This window comes from Capricornis sumatraensis, chromosome 2 (genome assembly GCF_032405125.1).
Source record: "Capricornis sumatraensis isolate serow.1 chromosome 2, serow.2, whole genome shotgun sequence".
In the NCBI taxonomy this organism is placed as follows: domain Eukaryota; kingdom Metazoa; phylum Chordata; class Mammalia; order Artiodactyla; family Bovidae; genus Capricornis; species Capricornis sumatraensis.
Window position 1 is genome coordinate 120,502,120 of NC_091070.1, and position 23,462 is coordinate 120,525,581.

Consider the following 23,462-nt stretch of genomic DNA (forward strand, 5'->3'; position numbering starts at 1 on the left):
GTGCAGCCAAAACAATAAATAAATAAAAGGACCCACCCACTTCTGTTAACCACGGGTATTTACAAGGAGTAGAACTGGGGAAGCAGAATTTCCGCTTCATACATTTCTCCTTTGTTTGCATTTTACAGCCAGTAAACATTACTTTCATATTTAGTGAGACAGAGAGAGCAAGCAATAAACAAAAAGATAAGGAAGGTATATTTCCTGCCTCTTGGCTAACCAGTAGTTGCCACTACTTTCCCTGTTACCTACCTCGGGTGGGCTGCTATCCGTGGTCAGGGGACCTTCATTAAGGCCATTTGGCTTTTCTAGCACCACCTGTTCAAAGAAAAATCAAATTGGTAGTGAAAATTGCTGTTGTTGTTTAGTCACTCAGTTATGGCCAACTCTTTGTGACCCCATGGACTACAGTCCAGCAGGCTCCTCTGTCCATGCGATTCTCCAGGCAAGAATACTGGAGTGGGCTGCCATGTTCTCCCCTCCAGGGATATAGAGTAGTGTGTATATGTTAATCCCAAACTTCTAATTTATCCCTCCTCTCCTTTCCCCTTTTGTAACCATAGTTTGTTCTATATGTCTGTGGGTCTAGTTCTGTTTTGTATATAAGTTTATTTGTATCACTTTTTAAAGATTCCATAGAAACCATATTACATGATATCTTGAAGCATTATTTTTCTAAGAGTCCAAATCTTAGAAAGATTAAAAGGGAAAAGGAGGAGTGGTGGGAGAGGAAGAGGAAAGGAAAAGAAGGGAGGAAAGAAAAGAAGAAAAGACATCTAGTGCTCTGCAGGAAAATGGAGAAAAGAGGGAGTGGAGAAGCGCGCACAGCCTTGAGAGAAAATACCTGAGCCTCATCAGGAGGAGGAAGGAAACCCCAGGCTAAAACCTTTCAGCAGACTGGAAAATGTGCCGGCCCATTCCCCGAAGCCCAGGAAACACAAGCAGCTGCCTGCCATAAACAAAGAGTTTCCCTTGCCCCTCGGGGATCCTGACAAGGTTTGACAAAACATAAATCAAACGGGAAGCGGAGTTTGCTGCCATTCTTTCCAACCCAAAGCCTAATTAGTCATCATATGACTGCTGGTTTATATAAACAACGGCCCTGGACTTCTGGGCTCTGAGCACATTAGGCTCTTCAATCACAAAACAAAGCACCACCCACCAGTTAGATGTGAGCTCAGGCAGTGAAAGTCTTACCTTGAGCCAAAGCAAAGTGAATTAGGGGGTGTCCGCCACACAAGCCTGGCACATCCCCAAGGCGAAGGGTAATTGTGCCGGCTCTAGCTGCAAGGTCACTGTTCCCCTTAGGAGAACAAAGGCAGGGGCTACTGGAGAAGGACCACCCCACCCAAACTGAAAGCAGACGAAGGAGACACTGCCCGGAATCTAAGGGAGGATGAGGGTGAACTCATGGAAGAGACAGTTCTGCTCTCCTGGGGACATTTCTATCCTCAAATTTCTGAAGGACTGAAAAGCAGGATCCCAGGACCATCCATGCCAAGAAGGACTCTCCAATCAGTTTGGTCCAACAAACATTTACGGATGACCTTGTGCATCCCTGGTGGCTCAGCTGGCAAAGAATCCGCCTGCAATGTGGGAGACCTGGGTTCGATCTCTGGGTTGGGAAGATCCCCTCGAGAAGGGAACAGCTACCCTCTCCAGTATTCTGGCCTGGAGAATTCCATGGACTGTATAGGCCATGGGGTTGCAAAGAGTCGGACATGACTGAGAGACTTTCACTTTGTGTATCCCAGACCCTGGGCTGGGGTGTGAGGGCACAGAGACGAGGGTGGGAGGATGAACTCTCACCTGGAGAAGCTTCCTGTGCTAGGGAAGAGATAGCTCTAGGCACACACAGTAACAGGCCAGGACCAAGACTTCCAATTTACACCACAAGCATCACCAAATTAAGCAAGATCAACTTACGAGAAGTTTGGATTTCTAGGTGACTGTCTGCTTTATAAGACTTTGTATTATAAGAAGATTGGTCACAGACTCCCTATGGACAAGATGGCTTGCCATTAATTGAATGATAATTTTATTGATATAAATTCAATTTCTTTTGTACATATTTTAGGGACAGGTGTGGTTGTATATAGGTTGACATGTGTGATTACAAGTGTCCATCTTTTGGACAGCCCTAACAAGGTGTGAATGCTCAGAGAAGCCAGCATCACCCGTATTCTCAACTTTCCCAGCACTGGCATTAGATTTGGGAACCCATGGGTGATTGGTAAATGGCACAACTCCACCTCCTTAGTTTGGACCCAACTATGGACCATTTCTTATTACCTGTATCTCCTGTTTATGGACAGAATCTCCTGGATCTCTGTCAAGCTTGCTACTTATATCCTCCCGGAGCTTCTGCAAGCAGTTTCTGGCCTGGGAGGAGAGGGCAAGAGGCTTTAGCTTCGGGAAAGAGAGCACAACAACTCACCCACCTCTGTGCCCTTTCCCAGCCCATACTCCGATGAGTCAAGTACTGTTCTCAGTACTGGCTGGGAAAGCAGAGACTCTACTCAAGTGGGGCTGTAGTCCAGTATCTCCTACAGAAGCAACAAAATAATAAAAAATCCTGCCTCGGTGTATTTAACTTTCCAGTTGGGGAGACACACAACCCAACGTGATATGCTATGGCCACAAGTGCCAAGAAGAAATACGAGACTGGTTAAGGCTTAAGAAAAGTGAAGAAGCAAGGCTGGCACTTTAGATAGGATGACTGGGGGACAGCGCTAGGTGTATGGTGCTTAATAAGTATTTGTTGATTAATGGAAGGGTCAGAAACGATATTAACACATGAGGGGGCATGGTGGCACTTTGGAGATATGAAGGAAGCAGAAGGGAGAACATCGGAACCTATGAAAGAAGGGAGCCAAAAAATGTGAGGTTTAGAGAAACGACTTTGGTCATTTCCACAAAGGGAAGGGGTGCCCACCTCCTGGATATACTGGACCTCACTCTTTAGCTGGTTAATATTCTTCTCATGGATCATCTTGTCTCCAGACCTCCCCTTCAAGTACACCTGAAATAAGGAAAACAACACTAATTAAGAAATCTCCGGTGGAAGTAATCTAAATGTCCATTGACAGATGAACGGATACGGAGGATGTGGTACAGAGCCTTCTCTGATGGCTCAGTGGTAAAGAATCTGCCTGCTAATTCAGGAGACACGGGTTTAATTCCTGATCCGGGAAGATCCCACATGCCGTGGAGCAACTAGGCTAGTGTGCCACAACTACTGAAGCCCTCACATACCAGAGCCTGTGCTCCACGACAGGGGAAGACACCACAATGAGAATCCCACGTACCACACTAGAGAATAGCCCCCGCCTGCCACAACTAGAGAGAAGCCCAAGTAGCAACAAAGACCCAGCACAGCCACAGCTAAATAAATACATAAAAATTGGGGGGAAAAGGAGGTGTTAGGTACACACACACACACACACACACAGAGTAAAATATGACTCGGTCATAAAAAAGGATGAAATAATGCCATTTGCAGCAACATGGATGAACCTAGAGATTATACGAAGTGGAGTAAGCCGGAAAAATATCACGAGATCACTTACTTGTGAAAATTAGAAAAACAAAATGATACAAATGAATTTATATACAATACAGAAATTGACCTGCAGATAGAAAACAAACTTACGGTTAGCAAAGGAGAAGGAGGGAAGGATAAACTAGGAGGTTGGGATTAACATATACAAACTGCTGCTGCTGCTGCTAAGTTGCTTCAGTCGTGTCCGACTCTGTGCGACCCCATAGACGGCAGCCCACCAGGCTCCCCCGTCCCTGGGATTCTCCAGAACACTGGAGTGGGTTGCCATTTCCTTCTCCAATGCATGAAAGTGAAAAGTGAAAGTGAAGTTGCTCAGTCGTGTCCGACTCTTCGTGACCCCATGGACTGCAGCCTACCAGGCTCCTCTGTCCATGGGATTTTCCAGGCAAGAGTGCTGGAGTGGGGGGCCATCGCCTTCTCCATATACACACTTGTATATATAAAACAGATAAACAACAAGGACCTACTATATAGCACAGGGAGCTATACTCAACATTCTGTAATAATCTATAAGGGAAGAGAATCTGAAAAATGTATCTCTAACTGAATCACTTTGCTGAAACTAACACATCATTATAAATCAGCTATACTTCAATGAAAATTTTAGAAAAAGAAAAGAAACCTCCAGTTAAATTAACTCCACACAGGTAGCCTCATACACTGCCGTTCAGTTCAGTGGCTCAGTCGTGTCCGAATCTCACACTGCTGGTGGGAGGGTAACTGTCACCACCTTTCTGGGTGGTAGTTTGGTGGTTCTGATCAGAAGACTTAAAACTATATTTGACCTATCAAAGCTATTTCTGGAAATTTATCCTAATGAAATAAATTTAGCTATAAACTAGTATAAATACTTACGTACATACATGTAAACTCATGAAAAGGGGATTGTAAAGGGGATTTACACATTTTTCTCTGTATACCATGCTTGAATTTTTTACAACTGAGAAAATATTTCTTTATTATTCATACTATAAAACACATACACAAGTTAGTAATATATATACTTGACAAAATATCATTTATGGCTGCAAAAAGTAGAAATAGACAAAATGTTCAACAATAAGGGATTAAAGAAATTATAGGGTATGTGTATAATAGAATACTATGAAGTCATTTATGGATACAGAAGCTATTACAAACTACCGTTAAAGGGAGGCAAGCAAAGTGAAAGTGGAAGTGAAGTCACTCAGTCGCGTCCGACTCTTGGCGACCTCATGGGCTACAGCCTACCAGGCTCCTCTGTCCATGGGATTTTCCAGGCAAGAGTACTGGAGTGGGTTGCCATTGCCTTCTCCAGGGGATTTTCCTGACCCAGGGATCGAACCCGGGTTTCCGGCATTGTGGGCAGATAGATGCTTTACAGTCTGAGCCACCAGGGAATCCCTGGAGGCAAGAAAATTGTAGTATAAATATACAATACAATTTTTTAAAAATACAAATGTATAGGAAAATGTCTGAGAGGATACACAATAAAATGTTAACAATGATTATATTAATAGAATTATGGGGTGGTAATGTAATGGCCATGTAAAGGCCATGTAATGACTTTGAATAAAGAAAATTGAAAGTATACAGATTGGATAGGGTAAAACTATTCATAGATAACAAGATCATGCCTACAGAATAACCTAAGGAATTCAATAAAAAAAACTATTAGAACAAATTAATGAATTCAGCAAGGTTGTAGGATACAAGCACAATATATGAAAAAAAGTTGTATTTCTACACACTATTAATAGCAATGAACAATCCAAAAGAAAAAAAATCTAGAAATAAATTTAACAAAGTTCAAAACCTGCATTCTGAAAATTATAGAACATAACAGAGGCAAGAAATTACAGAGCAGGAAATAAGAGAAGACCTTAAAAAGTGAACAAACATCCTATTTTCATGGATTAGAAAACTTAATATTGCTAAGAAGGCAATACTCCCCAAATTGAACTACAAATTCAACACAATTCTTATCAAGAGCCAAGCTGGTTTCTTTGCAGAAACTGACAAACTAATCCTAAAATTCATATGGAAATGCCAAGGACCCTAAATAGCTAAAACATTCTTGAAAAAACACAAAATTACTACAAAGGTATAGAAGTCAAGACAGCGTGAGGCTGATATAGGATAGACATGTAGATCAATGGTATATAAAGTGTCCAGAAATAATTACATACTCTGATTTTTGTCAACTGATTTTTGACAAGTGTGCCAAGTAACAGTCTTTTCAACAACCGAGGCTGGTAAAAATGGACATCATGTGCAAAAGAATGAAGTCACATCATACACAAAAATTAACCCAAATGGATTATATACCTATGCATAAGAGCTAAAACTATAACTCTCTGAAGAAAGTATGGGGATAAGTCTTTGTGACCTTTGGTTAGGCAAAGTCTTCTTAGATACAATACCAAAAGCACAGTAACAAAACAAAAAATATATATAAATTGGATTTTAACAAATTAAAATTTTCTGTTTCAAAGGACCTCATCAAGCAAGCAAAAAAAAAAAAAAAAAAACCCACAGAATGGGAAAAAATTAAAAATTTTTTCCAAAACATTTATCTGAGAAGCACTTACTATCTGGAATATATAAAAGAACCCTTATACTGTAACAATTAAAGTACAATTGGATTTTTAAAGAGCAAAGGATCTGAATAAATATTTTTCCAAAGAAGATATACAAACAGGCAATAAGCACATGAAAAGATGCCATTAGGGAAATGCAAATTAAAACCACCATAGGACACCACTTCACATCCACTAGGATGGCAATAATCAAAAAAATGGATAATAACAAGTGTTAATGAGGATATACAGAAATTGAAACCCACATATATAACTGGTGGGAATACAAAATAGAGCAGACACTTTGGAAAAATGTCTGGTAGTTTCTCAAAAGATTAAATATAAATATAGAATTACCATATGACCTAGCAATTTCACTACTGCTAGGTATATATCAAGAGAATTGAAAACACATGTTCACCTAAAAACTTGTACATGAATATTCAAAGCAGCATTATTCATAAAAGTAAGAGAGTGGAAACAACCCAAATGCCCATCAATTTATGAATGGGTAACAAAATATAATATATTCATTCAAGGGAATATGATTCAGAAAAGCAGTGAATACTGATGTATGTTACAATATGGCTGATCCCTGAAATACTCTGCTAAGTGAAAGAAGCCAGACACAAAAGGCCACATGTTGTGCTGTGATTCCTTTTATATAAAATGTCTGAAGTGAAGTGAAGTCACTCAGCCGTGTCCGACCCTTTGCGACCCCATAGACTGTAGCCCACCACTTTGCGACCCCATAGACTGTAGCCCACCACGCTCCTCCGTCCATGGGATTTTCCAGGCAAGAATACTGGAGTGGGTTGCCATTTCCTTCTCCAGGGGATCTTCCCGACCCAGGGATTGAACCCAGGTCTCCCACGTTGCAGGCAGATGCTTTAACCTCTGAGCCACCAGGGAGGCCCATATAAAATGTCTAGAAAGGGCAAATCCACAGAGACAGAAGGTACTGATAGACTGTGGTGATCACCAGGGGCTACAAGGAGTGACTGAAAAAGTCCTGAAATTAGTAGTGGTGATGGCCGCACAACTCTGTGAATATATTAAAAACCACTACTGAACTGTACACTTTAACTGAGTTAATTGTATGGTATGTGAATTACATCTCAAAAAGTTGTTTTTAGGAAAGAAACTTTTAATTTTTTGAAATTGTTTTAATTGCCTTAATTAAACAAAAATTATTTTAATTAAAAATAACAAGTTCCGTAAACACACTTTCTACCTGTCTCCACAGCTTTCAGCAGCTGAAATGAATACAGACAGTAGATAAGCACCCTGAAAGGTCATCTCATCCATTCCCCTGCCAAGTGCCAGGTGGCACTAGAGCCACTACAGCCTGACTGTGGTCTCCTGGTGTTAATTAAGATCTTTCCAGGAGACAGCCAGCCAAGACCCAGCATCACAGATCTGGTTCTTCCCAGTCAAACCACAAGGGGCCTTTGGTGAAGGCAGCCGCTTCCTCTCCTCTGCCTGCAGGGAAAAAGAGAGGAGGGAGAAACCGTGCAGGGGAGCTAAGCCTACCTTAATGATCTCTTCGTGTCCATCATTGGACTCCACCAGTTCTGAGGCCAGAGAATGACTACTTGAGCGGCTGGACACCATGGCATAGGTCTTCCTGCCCGCCTGCCAGGGAGAGAGAAAGAAAAGTGGATCAGAAACCATACAACCGGCGCTGAACCTCTGCCCCTCAACCAATGCAGAACTGCTGCTCAAAAGACTTGAAGGGTTAGTCCAATGTTTCCCACCAAAAATTCATCTCAGAACCTCAACCCAAAGCCACAGGATGAATGCAGCAGCAGCAAGAACACAGGATGGGGAGAATTAGTTGAAATTGCAGGTTAGTTTTAATTGTAATGGGGGCCTCTACATCCCCAAAGCAAGGCATGATGCTGAGGTCGGCTGGCTGTGTCTGAAAGGAGATGCTCCCAGGCAGCAGAGGAGATGGTTCCAGCCAGCACTGGGCTGAGAGGTCAGCAGCAAGGAAGGAGAACTGGCGGAGATGAGGAGGCCTCGCTCCACCAGCAACCTCGATACCTTCTGGGCTATGCGTTCAAGTTCATCTCCTGTCAGTTCACTCTGGAGAGTCAGCCTGAGCACGTCCACGCTGCCCTAATAATGACAATCACAGCAACAATAATCTCTCACCTTTACAGTCTGCTACCAGTACACGTGCAGTTTTGCCAGTCCTGTACAGTGGGTTTTATTATTGCCATTTCATAGGCAAGAAAAGCTGAGGTCTGGAGAGGTACATCAGCTTGCCCAAGGTCAGTTCACTCCTGGGTGATGAGGATGTCTCCAGGGACTCTGACAGTGTTCTTTACACAGCACATTGTGTGTGCTCTCCTTTCCCCACTGTTTGGAAGGCATCCCTGGATTGGTCATCCCCAGTTCAGAATTTATGTACCTGACATCCACCCACGAAGTTACTGATTCCCTTTGCAAGACTAGGATATCTTTCCTGAACCAAATCACAGGAAGGTACCTGAATCCAAACCCTTATTTCTATGAGCCACACAGAAATTATCCAGAAGAAAGCAGGCAATACAATAGATCAGCCTAATTTCAAAGGAAGAAGCAGGTGTTCTTTCGTAACTTAAAGACCTTCTTTTCATTGTGAGGAAAACAGAAAGCCTGAGGGGGAAAACATGCAAGAAGAGGGAAAAGTGGGGGGCTGGAGATCTGGGGAGATAACATGAGAGAGGATCAGCAGGGCAGAATGCACCAAACCCTGCCAGGAACCCGTGTAACACGCACAGGCAGACAAGAGGCTTAGCGATTCTGGATCTGTGGATCTCACTGGAAAAATAAGGCTTGAACTAAGTATCTCTAAGCCTCCTTCCATATTTGATATTGTAACAGCATAAAAGAGGAGTACATGCCTCTCGCAGCTAGATGGGAAGATGGGTGCTGAACTAGCCAAGACAATAGTGACTTTCAGGTCATCTGGTCATATCCTGCCATGAGGTCCAGAAGTATAAATGCCATCTTACTCTTAACAGTTTTGGGGAATCCTCCTAACCTTCCAAATACCTGATGGAGCGACAGGAGGAAGAAAGAATGGAGCAGCGGCTGCACTTTCCTGGAGCAGCCGTGAAGAGACACCCCACATCCAAGGTAAGAGAAACCCCAGTAAGACGGCAGGCGCTGAGAGAGGGCATCAGAGGGCAGACAGACTGAAACCACAATCACAGACAACTAGCCAATCTGATCACACAGACCACAGCTTGTGTAACTCAAGGAAACTAAGCCAAGCCGTGTGGGGCCACCCAAGAGAGAGGGGTCATGATGGCGAGGTCTGACAGAATGTGGTCCACTGGAGAAGGGACTGGCAAACCACTTCAGTATTCTTGCCTTGAGAACCCCATGAACAGTATGAAGAGGCAAAATGAAAGGATACTGAAAGAGGAACTCCCCAGGTCAATAGGTGCCCAATATGCTACTGGAGATCAGTGGAGAAATAACTCCAGAAAGAATGAAGGGATGGAGCCAAAGCAAAAACAACACCCAGTTGTGGATATGACTGGTGATAGAAGCAAGGTCTGATGCTGTAAAGAGCAATATTGCATAGGGACCTGGAACGTTAGGTCCATCAATCAAGGCAAACTGGAAGTGGTCAAACAGGAGATGGCAAGAGTGAACGTCAACATTCTAGGAATCAACTAACTAAAATGGACTGGAATGGATGAATTTAACTCAGATGACCAATATGTGGGCAGGAATCCCTTAGAAGAAATGGAGTAGCCATCATGGTCAACAAAAGAGTCCAAGATGCAGTGCTTGGATGCAATCTCAAAAATGACAGAATGATCTCTGTTGTCTCCAAGGCAAACCATTCAATATCACAGTAATCCAAGTCTATGCCCCGACCAGTAATGCTGAAGAAGCTGAAGTTGAACGGTTCTATGAAGATCTACAAGACCTTCTAGAACTAACACCTGAAAAAGATGTCCTTTTCATTATAAGGGACTGGAATGCAAAAGTAGGAAGTCAAGAAATACCTGGAGTAACAGGCAAATTTGGCCTTGGAGTACAGAATGAAGCAGGACAAAAGCTAATAGAGTTTTGCCAAGAGAACGCACTGGACATAGCAAACACCCTCTTCCAACAACACAAGAGAAGACTCTACACATGGACATCACCAGATGGTCAACACCAAAATCCAACTGATTATATTCTTTGCAGCCAAAGATGGAGAGGCTCTATACAGTCAGCAAAAACAAGACCGGGAGCTGACTGTGGCTCAGATCATGAACTTCTTATTGCCAAATTCAGACTTAAATTGAAGAAAAGTGGGGAAAACCACTAGATCATTCAGGTATGACCTAAATCAAATTCCTTATGATTATACAGTGGAAGTGAGAAAAAGATTTAAGGGACTAGATCTGATAGATAGAGTGCCTGATGAACTATGGATGGAGGTATAGAAAACAGGGATCAAGACCATCCCCAAGAAAAATAAATGCAAAACAGCAAAATGGCTGTCTGGGGAGGCCTTACAAATAGCTGTGAAAAGAAGGGAAGCGAAAAGCAAATGAGAAAAGGAAAGAAATACCCATTTGACAGAAAAGGCAATGGCACCACACTCCAGTACTCTTGCCTGGAAAATCCCATGGACGGAGACGCCTGGTGGGCTCCAGTCCATGGGGTCGCAAAGAGTCAGATACAACTGAGCAACTTCACTTTCACTTTTCACTTTCATGCACTGGAGAAAGAAATGGCAACCCACTCCAGTGTTCTTACCTGGAGGATCCCAGGGATGGGGGAGCCTGGTGGGCTGCTGTCTATGGGGTCGCACAGAGTCGGACACAACTGAAGTGACTTAGCAGCAGCAGCAGCATACCCATTTGAATGCACAGTTCCAAAGAATAGCAAGGAGAGATAAGAAAGCCTTCCTCAGCAATCAATGCAAAGAAATAGAGGAAAACAATAGACTAGGAAAGACTAGAGCTCTCAAGAAAATTAGAGATACCAAGGGAACATTTCATGCAAAGATGGGCTCAATAAAGGACAGAAATGGTATGAACTTAACAGAAGCAGAAGATATCAAGAAGAGGTGGCAAGAATACAGAGAAGAACTATACAAAAAAGATCTTCACAACCCAGATAATCACGATGGTGTAATCACTCACCTAGAGCCAGACATCCTGGGATGTGAAGTCAAGTGGGCCTTAGGAAGTATCACTATGAACAAAGATAGTGGAGGTGATGGAATTCCAGTTGAGCTATTTCAAATCCTAAAAGATGATGCTGTGAAAGTGCTGCACTGAATATGCCAGCACATTTGGAAAACTCAGCAGTGGCCACAGGACTAGAAAAGGTCTGTTTTCATTCCAATCACAAAGAAAGGCAATACCAAAGAATGCTCAAACTACCACACAATTGCACTCATCTCACATGCTAGTAAAGTAATGCTGAAAATTCTGCAAGCCAGGCTTCAGCAATACGTGAACCATGAACTTCCAGATGTTCAAGCTGGTTTTAGAAGAGGCAGAAAAACCAGAGATCAAATTGCCAGCATCCTCTGGGTCATTGAAAAAGCCAGAGAGTTCCAAAAAACATCTATTTCTGCTTTATTGACTATGCCAAAGCCTTGGACTGTGTGGATCACAATAAACTGTGGAAAATTCTGAAAGAGATGGGAATATCAGACCACCTGACCTGCCTCTTGAGAAACCTGTATGCAGGTCAGAAAGCAGCAGTTAGAACTGGACATGGAACAACAGACTGGTTCCAAATTGGAACAGGAGTACATCAAGGCTGTATATTGTCACCCTGCTTATTTAACTTACATGCAGAGTACATCAAATGCTGGGCTGGAAGAAGCACAAGCTGGAATCAAGATTGCCAGGAGAAATATCAATAACCTCAGATATGCAGATGACACCACCCTTATGGCAGAAAGTGAAGAAGAAAAGAGCCTCTTGATGAAAGTGAAAGAGGAGAGTGAAAAAGTTGGCTTAAAGCTCAACATTAAGAAAACGAAGATCATGGCATCTGGTTCCATCACTTCATGGGAAATAGATGGGGAAACAGTGCAAACAGTGGCTGACTTTATATTTTCTGGGCTCCAAAATCACTGCAGATGGTGATTTCAGCCATGAAATTAAAACATGCTTACTCCTTGGAAGGAAAGTTACGATCAACGTAGACAGCATATTAAAAAGCAGAGACATTACTTTGTCAACAAAGGTCCGTCTAGTCAAGGCTATGGTTTTTCCACTAGTTGTATATGGATGTGAGAGTTGAATTATAAAGAAAGCTGAACACCGAAAAATTGATGCTTTTGAACTGTGGTGTTGGAGAAGACTCTTGAGAGTCCCTTGGACTGCAAGGAGATCCACCCAGTCCATCCTAAAGGAAATCAGTCCTGGGTGTTCATTGGAAGGACTGATGTTGAAGCTGAAACAGCAATACTTTGGCCACCTGATGTGAAGAGCTGACTCATTTGAAAAGACCCTGATGTTGGGAAAGATTGAAGGCAGGAGGAGAAGGGGACGACAGAGGATAAGATGGCTAGATGGCATCACCAACTCAATGGACATGAGTTTGAGTAAATTCTGGGAGTTGGTGATGGACAGGGAGTCCTGGCGTGCTGCGGTTCATGGGGTCACAAAGAGTCAAACATGACTGAGTGACTGAACTTAACTGAACTCTTAACAGTTTTGAGGAATCCTCCTAACCTTCCAAATAGTTGATGGAGCAACCGGAGGAAGAAAGAATAGGCTCTGCCCAGAAGGCTGGGAGAAGCTTCTCTGGGAGGCAACAGATCTTCCTACACAAGAAAGAACAAATGGGGGAGAAGTAATCAGTCTCTGTAATCAGATGGACTGTGTTTACCCTGAAGTGAAGTCACTCAGTCATGTCCGACTCTTTGTGACCCCGTGAACTGTAGCCCACCAGGCTCCTCCGTCCTTGGGATTCTCCAGGCAAGAATACTGGAGTGGGTTGCCATTTCCTTCTCCAGGAGAACTTCCTGACCCAGGGATCGAACCCAGGTCACCCGCATTGCAGGCAGACGCTTTAACCTCTAAGCTACCAGGGAAGCTACCATCCAGCTGAGAACTTTTTTGTTTAAGATTAACTGAAAATATATGGAGGTTGTTCTCTGCCACATAGGAATGTGTGCTTAGTCGCTCAGTCATGTCTGATTCTTTGAGACCCCATGGACTGTGGCCTGCTAGGCTCCTCTGTCCATGGAATTCTCCAGGCAAGAATACTGGAGTGGGTTGCTCTTTCCTTCTCCAGGGATCTTACTAACCCAGGGACAGAGCCCAAGTCTCTGGTGTCTGCTGCACTGCAGGTGGATTCTTTCCCAGCAGAGCCGTTGGGGAAGGCATATAGGAGGAAAGTATTCAAATATTAGCCTCTTCCCGCTTCTTGGAACAAGCCCAGATGTAAGAAAGATTGAAGACACTCCCACATGGCCCTTAAGACTTACCAAACCTGGCAATGTAGCTAGCTTTTACAAAAACACTTAATTCCTACCAAATAAAGCCAGACCCTTAGTGTGGCATTTAAGGCTCTCTACAATCTGAGTCAACTCGCCTCTGCTGTCACTGGTCTTCATTGCCCCTGGTCCAAAATGCCCCATGCTTTCCTACTTGAGTAACTTCGCTCTCCTAATTTCCTTTGCCTAAATGTTCTATCTTCTCATTTTCACCAGGGGCAGCTGTGAGTCCCTCAAGAGTTTGCATTCAATTGCCACACCTTCCATGACACTTCCCTAGATCCTGCGGGAAACACATACTGCCTTCCCTGTGCTCCCTCTGCTTCACAAGGCCTCTGGTGGCAAGTGCCTCTCACTGATTTGTGAGCCATGTGATCTTCTAGCTGTCAACTCCTTGTGGGCAGCTGCCTGCCACAGCCCCTAACAAAGGAAAGCCTTTTCTGAATGCATAGTGAGTGTTCCATGACATCTAGGTCAAGAGAACATTACAAAAGAAAGAAAAAATGATTTCAAAATAGCCAAGTGAAAGTGAAAGTCACTCAGTTGCGTCTGACTTTGTGACCCCAAGGAGTATACAGTCCATGGAATTCTCCAGGCCAGAAAACAGGAGTGGGCAGCCATTTCCTTCTCCAGGGGATCTTCCCAACCCAGGGATCGAACCCAGGTATCCCGCACTGCAAGCGGATTCTTTACCAACTGAACCACCAGTGAAGCCCAAAATAGCCAAAGTGGCTGGTAACTCTTTTCCCCAGTACACAGAAATGCACTTTGATTAAAGCATAGTCTCGGGAGTTCCCTGATGGTCCAATGGTTAGGATTTGATGCTTTCACTGCCATGTCCCGGGTTCAGCCATGGCATTTTAACTGGAAGAGCACAGACGACGAGTCTGGATTTGGGCCTTGAGAGGGTCATCTCCTCTATTCATGTCATCAGAATCTCAGTTGGAGACAAGAAAGAAAGTTGAAGAAGTACTCACCTGCTGAAAGAAATAATCGCTGAAAGACAGAGAAAACAAACAACAAACAAAAATAAAATAGCAGGCTTACCATACCAATAATTACGCTAAATGTACAGTCTAAATACATCACTTAAATACAGATTGGCAGGAATTCCCTGCTGGTCCAATGGTTAGGACTACATACTTTCCTCCAGGTTAGACCCCTGATTGGGGAACTAAGTTCCAGTAAGCTGTACAACCACAACCAAAAAATAAAAAGCAGATTGGCAGAATAGATGTTTTAAAATGACTCATTACATGCTGTCAATAAGAAACATATTCAATACTTTAAATATAAAAATATAGACTGGTTGAAGTAAAAGAATGGGAAAAGATATATCATGCAAATATTAATCAAAGGAAAGCAAGAGTGCTATGTTAATATCAGATAAAGTAGACTTCAGAGCAAAGAGAATTGCCATAAATAGAAAAGGACATTATGTAATATAATCCACAAAGAAGACAGAGCAATCCCAAAAGTATATTCACCAAACACCAAGCTGCAAAATATGTGAAACAAAAACTGATAGAACAAGTACACAAATCCACAATTGTAGTTAGAGACTTCAATACCTATCTCTCAACAACTAATAGAACAATTGGGGTGGGGGAAATTAGCAAGAATATATAAGAACTCAACAACACCATCAACCAACAAGATCTAATCAACATTTATAGAATACTCTACCCAACGGCAGCAGAATACACATTGTTTTCATGGATCTATGGAACATATACCAAGACAGACCATAATCTGGACTATGAAAAATCTCAACAAATTTGAAAGAACTGAAATCATACAGAGTACGTTATATGACCACAATGGATTCAAACTAGAAATAAATAACAGAAGGATAATGGGAAATTTTCCAAACACTAGGAAACTAAACAATATACTTTTAAAAATAATCTTTGGGTCAAAAAGACACTCTCAGAGGAAATTTTTAAAAATCGCTGAACTGAATGAAAATGAAAAAGCAAAACATCATATTCTGTGAAATATAGCTAAAGTAGTTCTTTAGAGAGGGAAAGGGAGAGAAATTCTCTAAACTCCCTCTAAAGAGAGGGAAATTCATAGCACTAAATATATGTATTAGATGAAAGTGAAAGTGAAGTCACTCAGTCATGTCCAACCCTTTGCGACCCCATGGACTGTAGCCTACCAGGCTTCTCTGTCCATGGGACTTTCCCGGCAAGCGTACTGGAGTGGGTTGCCATTAGATGAAAAGAAAGTCTCAAATCAATAATTTAAGTTCCCACTACAAGAATTTAGAAAAACAAAAACAAACTAAAACTCAAAGCAAGCAGGGAAAAGGACTTAATAAAAATAAGAGCATGGATAAATAATATTTAACACAGAACAACAATAGAGAAAAACCAATGAAACAAAGAGCTATTCTTTGAAAGGATCAATAAAATTCATAACTTCAAATAAGACTGACAAAGAATAAAAGAGAGAGACATAAATACCAATATCAGGAATGAAACACAATATTTCTACAGAACTTGGAGGTATTAAAAGTATAAGGTAATACTATGAACAACTCTATGAGCATAAATTTGACAATTTAGAAAAATAAATCAATTATTCAAAAAAAATGAACTATTGAAGTTCTTCATCTAATACGACAAAGGTAATATGAAAAGCCTTATAACTATTAAGGAAATTAAAATCATAATTTTAAAATTCTCAGAGGAGTTCCATGGTGACCTAGTCATTAGGAGTCCAGGCTTTCACCGCCATGGCCTTGGTTCAGTCCCTGGTTGGGGAACTGACATCCCACAAGCCACATGGCACAGCCAAAAAAAAAGTTCTCTAAGAAGAAATATCCAGGCCCAGGTGACTCCACTGGAGAAGTCTATGAAGTATTTTAAAAATTAGCACCAATACTATTTCTACATAATCTCATCCAGAAAATAAGAGGAGGGACACTTTCAAATTCATTTTATGAAGCTAATCTTATTGTGGCACCAAGACCCAAGACAATTTTAAAAAGAAAACAAAAACAAAAAAAAACTACAAACCAATATCTCTCATAAATACAAAGATTTTATTCCCTAACATTTTGTTAGAACATGGGTAAAAGACATGAAAAGATATTTCACTGAAGAAAATATATGGGTGGCAAATAAGCATGTAAAAAGATGTTCAACATCATTGGTCACTAGGGAAAGGAAAATTAAAACCACAGTGAGGTGTCATCACACACCTATTAAAATGGCTAAAACAAAGACCACAGCACCAAAGGCTGGCAAGGCTGCAGAGAAACCGGATCACTCACACGTTGCTGGTGGGAGTATAAAGTGACACAGCCACTCTGAAAAATGGTTTGGAACTTCTTTAAAAACTAAACATACAATCACCATACGACCCAGGAATTATACTCCTGGGCATTTATCCCAAAGAAATGTAGATTTATGTTCACACAAAAAATTGCACACTTGAGGTGGGAGGTGGGAGAAAGGTTCAAGAGGGAGGGGACATATGTATACCAATGGCTGATTCATGTTGATGTATGGCAGGAACCAACACAGTATTGTAAAGCAATTATCCTCCAATTAAAAATAAATATTTTTTTAAAACTTGCATGCTAATGCTCATAAGCAGCTTTACTTGTAATACCCCAAAACCAGAAACAACCCAGATGCCCTTCGGTAAGTGAATGATTAAACAAACTATGAGGGCCATATTATGGAATGCTTACTATTCAGCAATAAAAAGGAACTAATTACTGACGCAGGCAACACCAATTTCCCAAGAATTAAACTAAATGAAAGAAGCCAATCACAAAAGGTTACATCCTATATGATTCCATGAATCTAATAGTCTTGCAATGACAAAATTACAGAAACAGAGAACAGGCAAAGGGGTTCAAGAGTTAGGGAGAAGAAGGAGGTGGAAAGGAAGTGGGTGTGACTCTAAAATGGCAACCTGAAGTATCTTTGTAGTGATGGAAATAGTCTGTATCTTGACTGCATTGATGGCACTATCCTGGCTGTGACAGTGCGTTATGGTTTTGTAAGATGTTACCACTGAGGAATGCCAAGTAAATGCAAAAGATCCCTGTTATTTCTTATAACTGCACATGAATCTACAACTGTTAAAAAAATACCTACAGAGATAAAAATTAAAGAAATGATGAAGGAAATAAGTAATTCTTATCCTACTACTCTAAAATAGCCACTATTAAAATGTATTCCTTACAATTTTTCTATGCACATTTTTGAAAGGCATACTACTATATACAGTTAGATACTTGCTTTTCCCCCCTTTAATATTTCATCATTAATTTCCATCACATTAAGCATTCTTCAAAATTGGCTTTTAATGACCATTAGTACTAATACTCCATGAATAGATCAAACTAATTTATTCAGCCTAACTGACCCCCAACTTCAGTGTAGGATATGATCAAAATCTTTCATTTTATTTTTCATATACTTATTTTTTATTTTAGAAAATATATTTTACTTCCATAGAATGAAATGATACATAACAAACAGTACCCAAATCACCACCAGGCCTGTTGCCTACTCCATTATCCCTCAAGCCCAAACTGATTTTCCACCTTCTTTGCAGAAAAAGAATAGCATTTAGAACAGTTAGACCTTGGCCCAAACATTAGCTCTGACTTTCATTTGTTGCATGTATTAATTTTATTCTCCCTCAGCCTTACTTTACTAGTTGGTAAGATGGACAGTACAACATTTAAGTGAGAACACAGTGACTAATACACATAGACATACAAAAATGCCAGTTCCTCAAAATTTGACAATGCTCCTCCTTAAAATATTTTCCATTAAGCATATAGGTTAAAGTAAACATGCCTTGTTATGGGAAAAAATGCATATTAATTCCTACTTCATACTATATACAAACATTAATTCTGAGTGGATTGCAGATGTAAATGTGAAAAGCAGAAAAATAAAGGTTCTTTTAATTTTTATTCATTTGCCTGCACTGGGTCTTAGTTGTGACACATGGGATCTAGTTTCCTGATCAGGGATCAAAGCCAGGCCCCCTGTATCGGGAGAGCAGAGTCTTAGCCACTGAACCACCAGGAAATTCCCAGAAAAATAAAGGTTTTTATAGAATTTTTTTTTTTAGGATTCCCTAGTGGCTCAGATGATAAAGAGTCTGCCTGCAATGTGGGAAACCCGGGTTGGATCCTTGGGTCAGGAAGATCTGGAGGAGGAAATGGCAACCCACTCTGGTATTCTTGCCTGGAAAAGCCCATGGATGGAGGAGCCTGGCAGGCTATAGTCTATGGGGTCACAAAGAGTTGGACACAACTAAGCAACTTCACTTTCTTTCTTTCAGAACATTTTTATGGCCCTGACAAAGGCAAAATTTTTCATAAACATAGCATTAAAAAATCCTTCTTGTAAAAAATTGATAAATTGGACTATATTAAAATTTTGAACTTTCATTCATCAGAAGACACCATTAAGAGAGTGCGTGACAGCCCACAGAGTAGAAGACATTCATTCTATGACTATCTGACAAAGGATATTCAGAATACATTAAGAATTCCTATAAGACAAAAAACAACATGATATCCTGGACTGAATCCTGGATCAGAAAAAGGACATTAGTGAAAAATCCGGTGAAATCCAATTAAAGTCTACAATTTAGTTAACCAATATTATATCAATTAAAAATTTCTTAGTTATGACAAATGTGCCATGGTTTCATAAGATGCTAGCATTGGAGAAAATTGGGTGAAGAGTATATGAGTATTATCTTTGCAACTTTTCTGTAAACCTAAAATTATTTCAAAATAAAGAGCATATTTAAAAGAAGAAAGAAGGGGAGGGAGGGAACATGAAGGGGAGAAAGAGTGGTGCCCAAAAGAAAAATGAGCAAAGCACTTCAATAGAATCATCACAGAAGAGGATATTCACATAGCCAATAAAACATATGAAAAGGGTTCTATCTCATTAGCCATGTCATCAAAGAACTAGGAACTAACATCACAAGGCAATACCACAAAATACCCATCAGAATGACGGGTTAAAAAAAAAACAACCAAGTGTTAGGGGCTGTAGAACAATCAGAACTCTCATACACTGCTGGAGGGTTTGCTCATTATTACAATCAATCACAATCACTTTGGAAGTATCTACCACAGATGAACACATGAATGACACCCTCAGTCCAGTCGCTCAGTCATGTCTGACTCTCTGCAACCTCGTGGACTGCAGCATGCGAGGCCTCCCTCTCCATCACCAGCTCCCGGAGTTTACTGAAACTCATGTCCATCGAGTCGGCGATGCCATCCAACCATCTCATCCTCTGTCGTCCCCTTCTCCTCCTGTCTTCAATCTTATAAGCATCCTGCTGCTGCTGCTGCTAAATTGCTTCAGTCGTGTCCGATACTCTGTGCGACCCCGTAGACAGCAGCCCACCAGGCTCCCCCATCCCTGGGATTCTCCAGGCAAGAACACTGGAGTGGGTTGCCATTTCCTTCTCCAATGCATGAAAGTGAAAAGTGAAAGTGAAGTCGCTCAGTCGTGTCTGACTCTTCGAGACCCCGTGGACTGCAGCCTCCCAGGCTCCTCCGTCCATGGGATTTTCCAGATGAAAGGACTGGAGTAGGGTGCCACTGTCTTCTCTGTATAAGCATCCTATAACACAGCAATTCTACCCCTGGTTATTGACTCAACAGAAATGCACATATACTTTCCCCATAAAATACACACACTAGAATGTTCATAGTAGCATTTTTCACAATAGCCAAAATTAGCAATGTTTTGGAGCAGAATGGATTAATTGTGACATAGCCATCCACACAACAGAACACTGCACAACAGTGGAAAAGAAGGATCTAATGGACATGCAACATGGATATGTTCTGGAGATGTTTTTAGATAGGTTAAGCAAAAGAAGTCAGACAATAAAGCATACCGTATGATTCCATTTCTACAAAAAGCATGAAAACAGGCAAAATTAAGGATGCTTTCAGAAGTCAGGACTGTGGTTACCCGTGAGGACAGAGGGTAGGTAATAACTAGAAGGGGACTCCCTGATACTGGTAATGATTTGTTTCTTGATCTGGGTGACGGTTAGTGTCCAGTTTGTGAAAATTACTTGATTGTACATTTATGTATGTATGTTATTGCATACATACATAAATGTATGCCTTTTTTAAAAGCAAACAAAAAAATTAAAAACTGCTCATCATAGCATTAAAATTCCCTTATGATCAGACCTATTATCACTGTCTGCATCACATAATGTCTTGACTCCCACTAGGACCTCACCTGTACCCGACATGAGCTATTCCAAACTTTCCTGATCCAACTGTAGCAAAGCACCCAAATCCAAATTTCTGTTGATGAGCCTTCCAATGCAATACATGTTTCCACCTCCCCAAAGGTGTGCCCGTCGTTTTCTCCTCTGAGAGTCCCTTCCCCTCCCTTGCCTCCTTGGAGAACTGCACTCAACCTTAAGGCTCCGCTCTAACAGTCCCACCCCAGCACCCCTCTGTCAGAGCCTGCTCCTGCGCCCACTGCACCCTACATACCCTACACTGTAACACAGGCCCCATCCTTTCATCACTACTTATTCACTCTTCTCCCCGCTAAAATCATAAGCTCCTGAAGACTTTGATGGCTTTTTTAGCACAGTGCCTTGCTTAGAGTAGGCACGTCAAAGAATATGTGGGATCGTCCCAATTCCTTTTCTTTTGAGAACATTAGACTCCTCAGTTTAGAGAAGCGGTACGGAACACTGGAAAAAAGCAGACATGAAAAGGGGGGAAACAAGAGAAAAAATGAGCAAAGACCAAGAAAGGCAACACTAAGAAAAACGACAGGGACTACTCTTGTGGTCTAGTGGTTAAGAATTAGCCTGCCAGTAAAGACATGGGTTCAGTCCCTAGTCTGGGAAGATTCCACATGCTGCAGAGCAACTTAGCCCGTGCGCCACAACTACTGAGCCCGTGCTCTAGAGTCCATGAACCACAACTACTGAAGCCCGTGTACGGCAACTACTGAGTCCAGGCACCCAAGAGCCTGTGCTCTCCCACAGGAGAAGCCACTGCAATGAGAAGTCCATGCACACAGCTAAAGAGTAGCCCCTGCTTGCCGCAACTAGAGAAAGCCCACGGGCAGCAATGAAGACCCAGCACAGCCAACAAATAAATAAATGAATGAATAAATAAATTTAAAACAGAAATACAAATGGCTAAAAAATATATTAAAAATGCTCAACATTACCAGTAATAAAGTGAAAGTGAAGTTGCTCAGTCATGTCTGACTCTTTGCAACCCCATGGACTGTAGCCTACCAGGCTCCTCTGTCCATGGGATTTTCCAGGCAATAGTATTGGAGTGGAGTGCCATTTCCTTCTCCAGGGGATCTTCCTGACCCAGGGATCGAACCCGGGTCTCCCACATTGTAGACAGACGCTTAACCGTCTGCGCCAGCAGGGAAGTCCAGTAATAAAGGAAATGCAAAAATTAAAATGAGTTATCATTTGGGGGGAATTTCATTAAATTTTGATTTGAAAAGTATAAGATAAGACACATAGAAGTACGCTCACAGCAGCACTGCTTGCAGTGGGAAAACACTGGAAACAACCCAAATGGTGCACTGACAAGGAAATGGATGAATAAACTCTGTCACAGTAATACAACGAACCAGTATATTCAGCTGTGAAAATAAATGAACTACAGCTACATGCATCGACATGAAGAATCTCAAAATTAATATTATGCAAAAAAGTAAGCAGTAGAATACAGATGATACCATGTATACAAAGTTCAAAACACATCAAACTAAGCAATACATTACTTGCGTATGTAGTAAAAGTATAATAATAAGCAAAAATATAAAAACACAAAATTCTGTGGAGGAAGCAGAAGGGTTAGGATCCATAAGGGACCCCAGGGAGCTTCAAAGTATTGGTAATGTTCTGTTTCTGAAGGTGGCTGTTCAGTAGACAGGTGACCATTTTATTTGCTATGTTTTAAAACTTCCCATATAGGGACTTTTCTGGTGGTCTAGTGATGAAGACTCTGTGCTTCCACTGCAGGGGCACGGGCATGAGTTCGATCCCTGGGCATCAGGGAATTAAAATCCCGCATGCCACATGGTGTGACAGGAAAAAAAAAAAAAACTTCCCATATACAAAGGTATCCTTTCTTGCTTTTCAGTAAAGTTAGTGAGTTACTTCATGTAAATCCTGCAGAAATATCATTTTTAGATCAAGTGAATGGCAAATTTTAAAGATACTGATAATACCTAGGATTGGTGAGGATGCAGGAAAAAAGACTAATTTCACATGTATATCATCAGAGATTATAAAAGTATTTTTAGAAGTCAATGGGCTACCCTGGTGGCTCAGACAGTAAAGTGTCTGGCTGCAATGCGGGAGACCTGGGTTCGATTCCTGGGTTGGGAAGATCCCCTGGAGAAGGAAATGGCAATCCACTCCAGCACTCTTGCCTGGAAAATCCCATGGATGGAGGAGCCTGATAGGCTACAGTCCATGGGGTCGCAAAGAGTCGGACACGACTGAGCGACTTCACTTCACTTTGGCCAATATTAAGAGTGCATACTTTTTTAAACCCTTGACTAATTCCACTTTTAGGAATATGCCCTATGAAAATCCGTGCACATTTACCCAAAGATATGTGTGTAAAAACGTTAACTGCAATCCTCTTTACAATACTTAAAGACCTGGAAACAGCATAAATAGTCTCGAGTGAGTGAATTAAGTATGGTAATATCCATGCTATGAAATACTACACTGCTGATAAGTAAACCTCTGCAAGTTGACAGGAAAAGACCTCCAAGATTTATTAAGTGAGGGATTTCCCTGGTGGTCCAGTAGTTAAGAATCCACCTTGCAATGCAGGGGATGCAGGTTAGATCCCTGG

At 41.5% G+C, this 23,462-nt stretch overlaps 1 protein-coding gene across 2 annotated transcripts in view; it reads right to left on the reverse strand.

The window, feature by feature from the left end:
* Nucleotides 1-23,462, reverse strand: part of TUFT1 (tuftelin 1) — a 47,600-nt gene that overhangs the window by 14,327 nt on the left and 9,811 nt on the right. The window contains exons 2-6 of one of the 2 annotated variants that reach the window (XM_068965046.1): nucleotides 8,167-8,241; nucleotides 7,654-7,755; nucleotides 2,936-3,022; nucleotides 2,293-2,382; nucleotides 253-318 (exon numbers count right to left, since the gene is read on the reverse strand). In XM_068965046.1, coding sequence (XP_068821147.1) covers nucleotides 253-318; nucleotides 2,293-2,382; nucleotides 2,936-3,022; nucleotides 7,654-7,755; nucleotides 8,167-8,241 — 420 coding nt within the window. The remainder of the gene's footprint in view (nucleotides 1-252; nucleotides 319-2,292; nucleotides 2,383-2,935; nucleotides 3,023-7,653; nucleotides 7,756-8,166; nucleotides 8,242-23,462) is intronic. The other variant, XM_068965047.1, reaches the window with a different exon arrangement.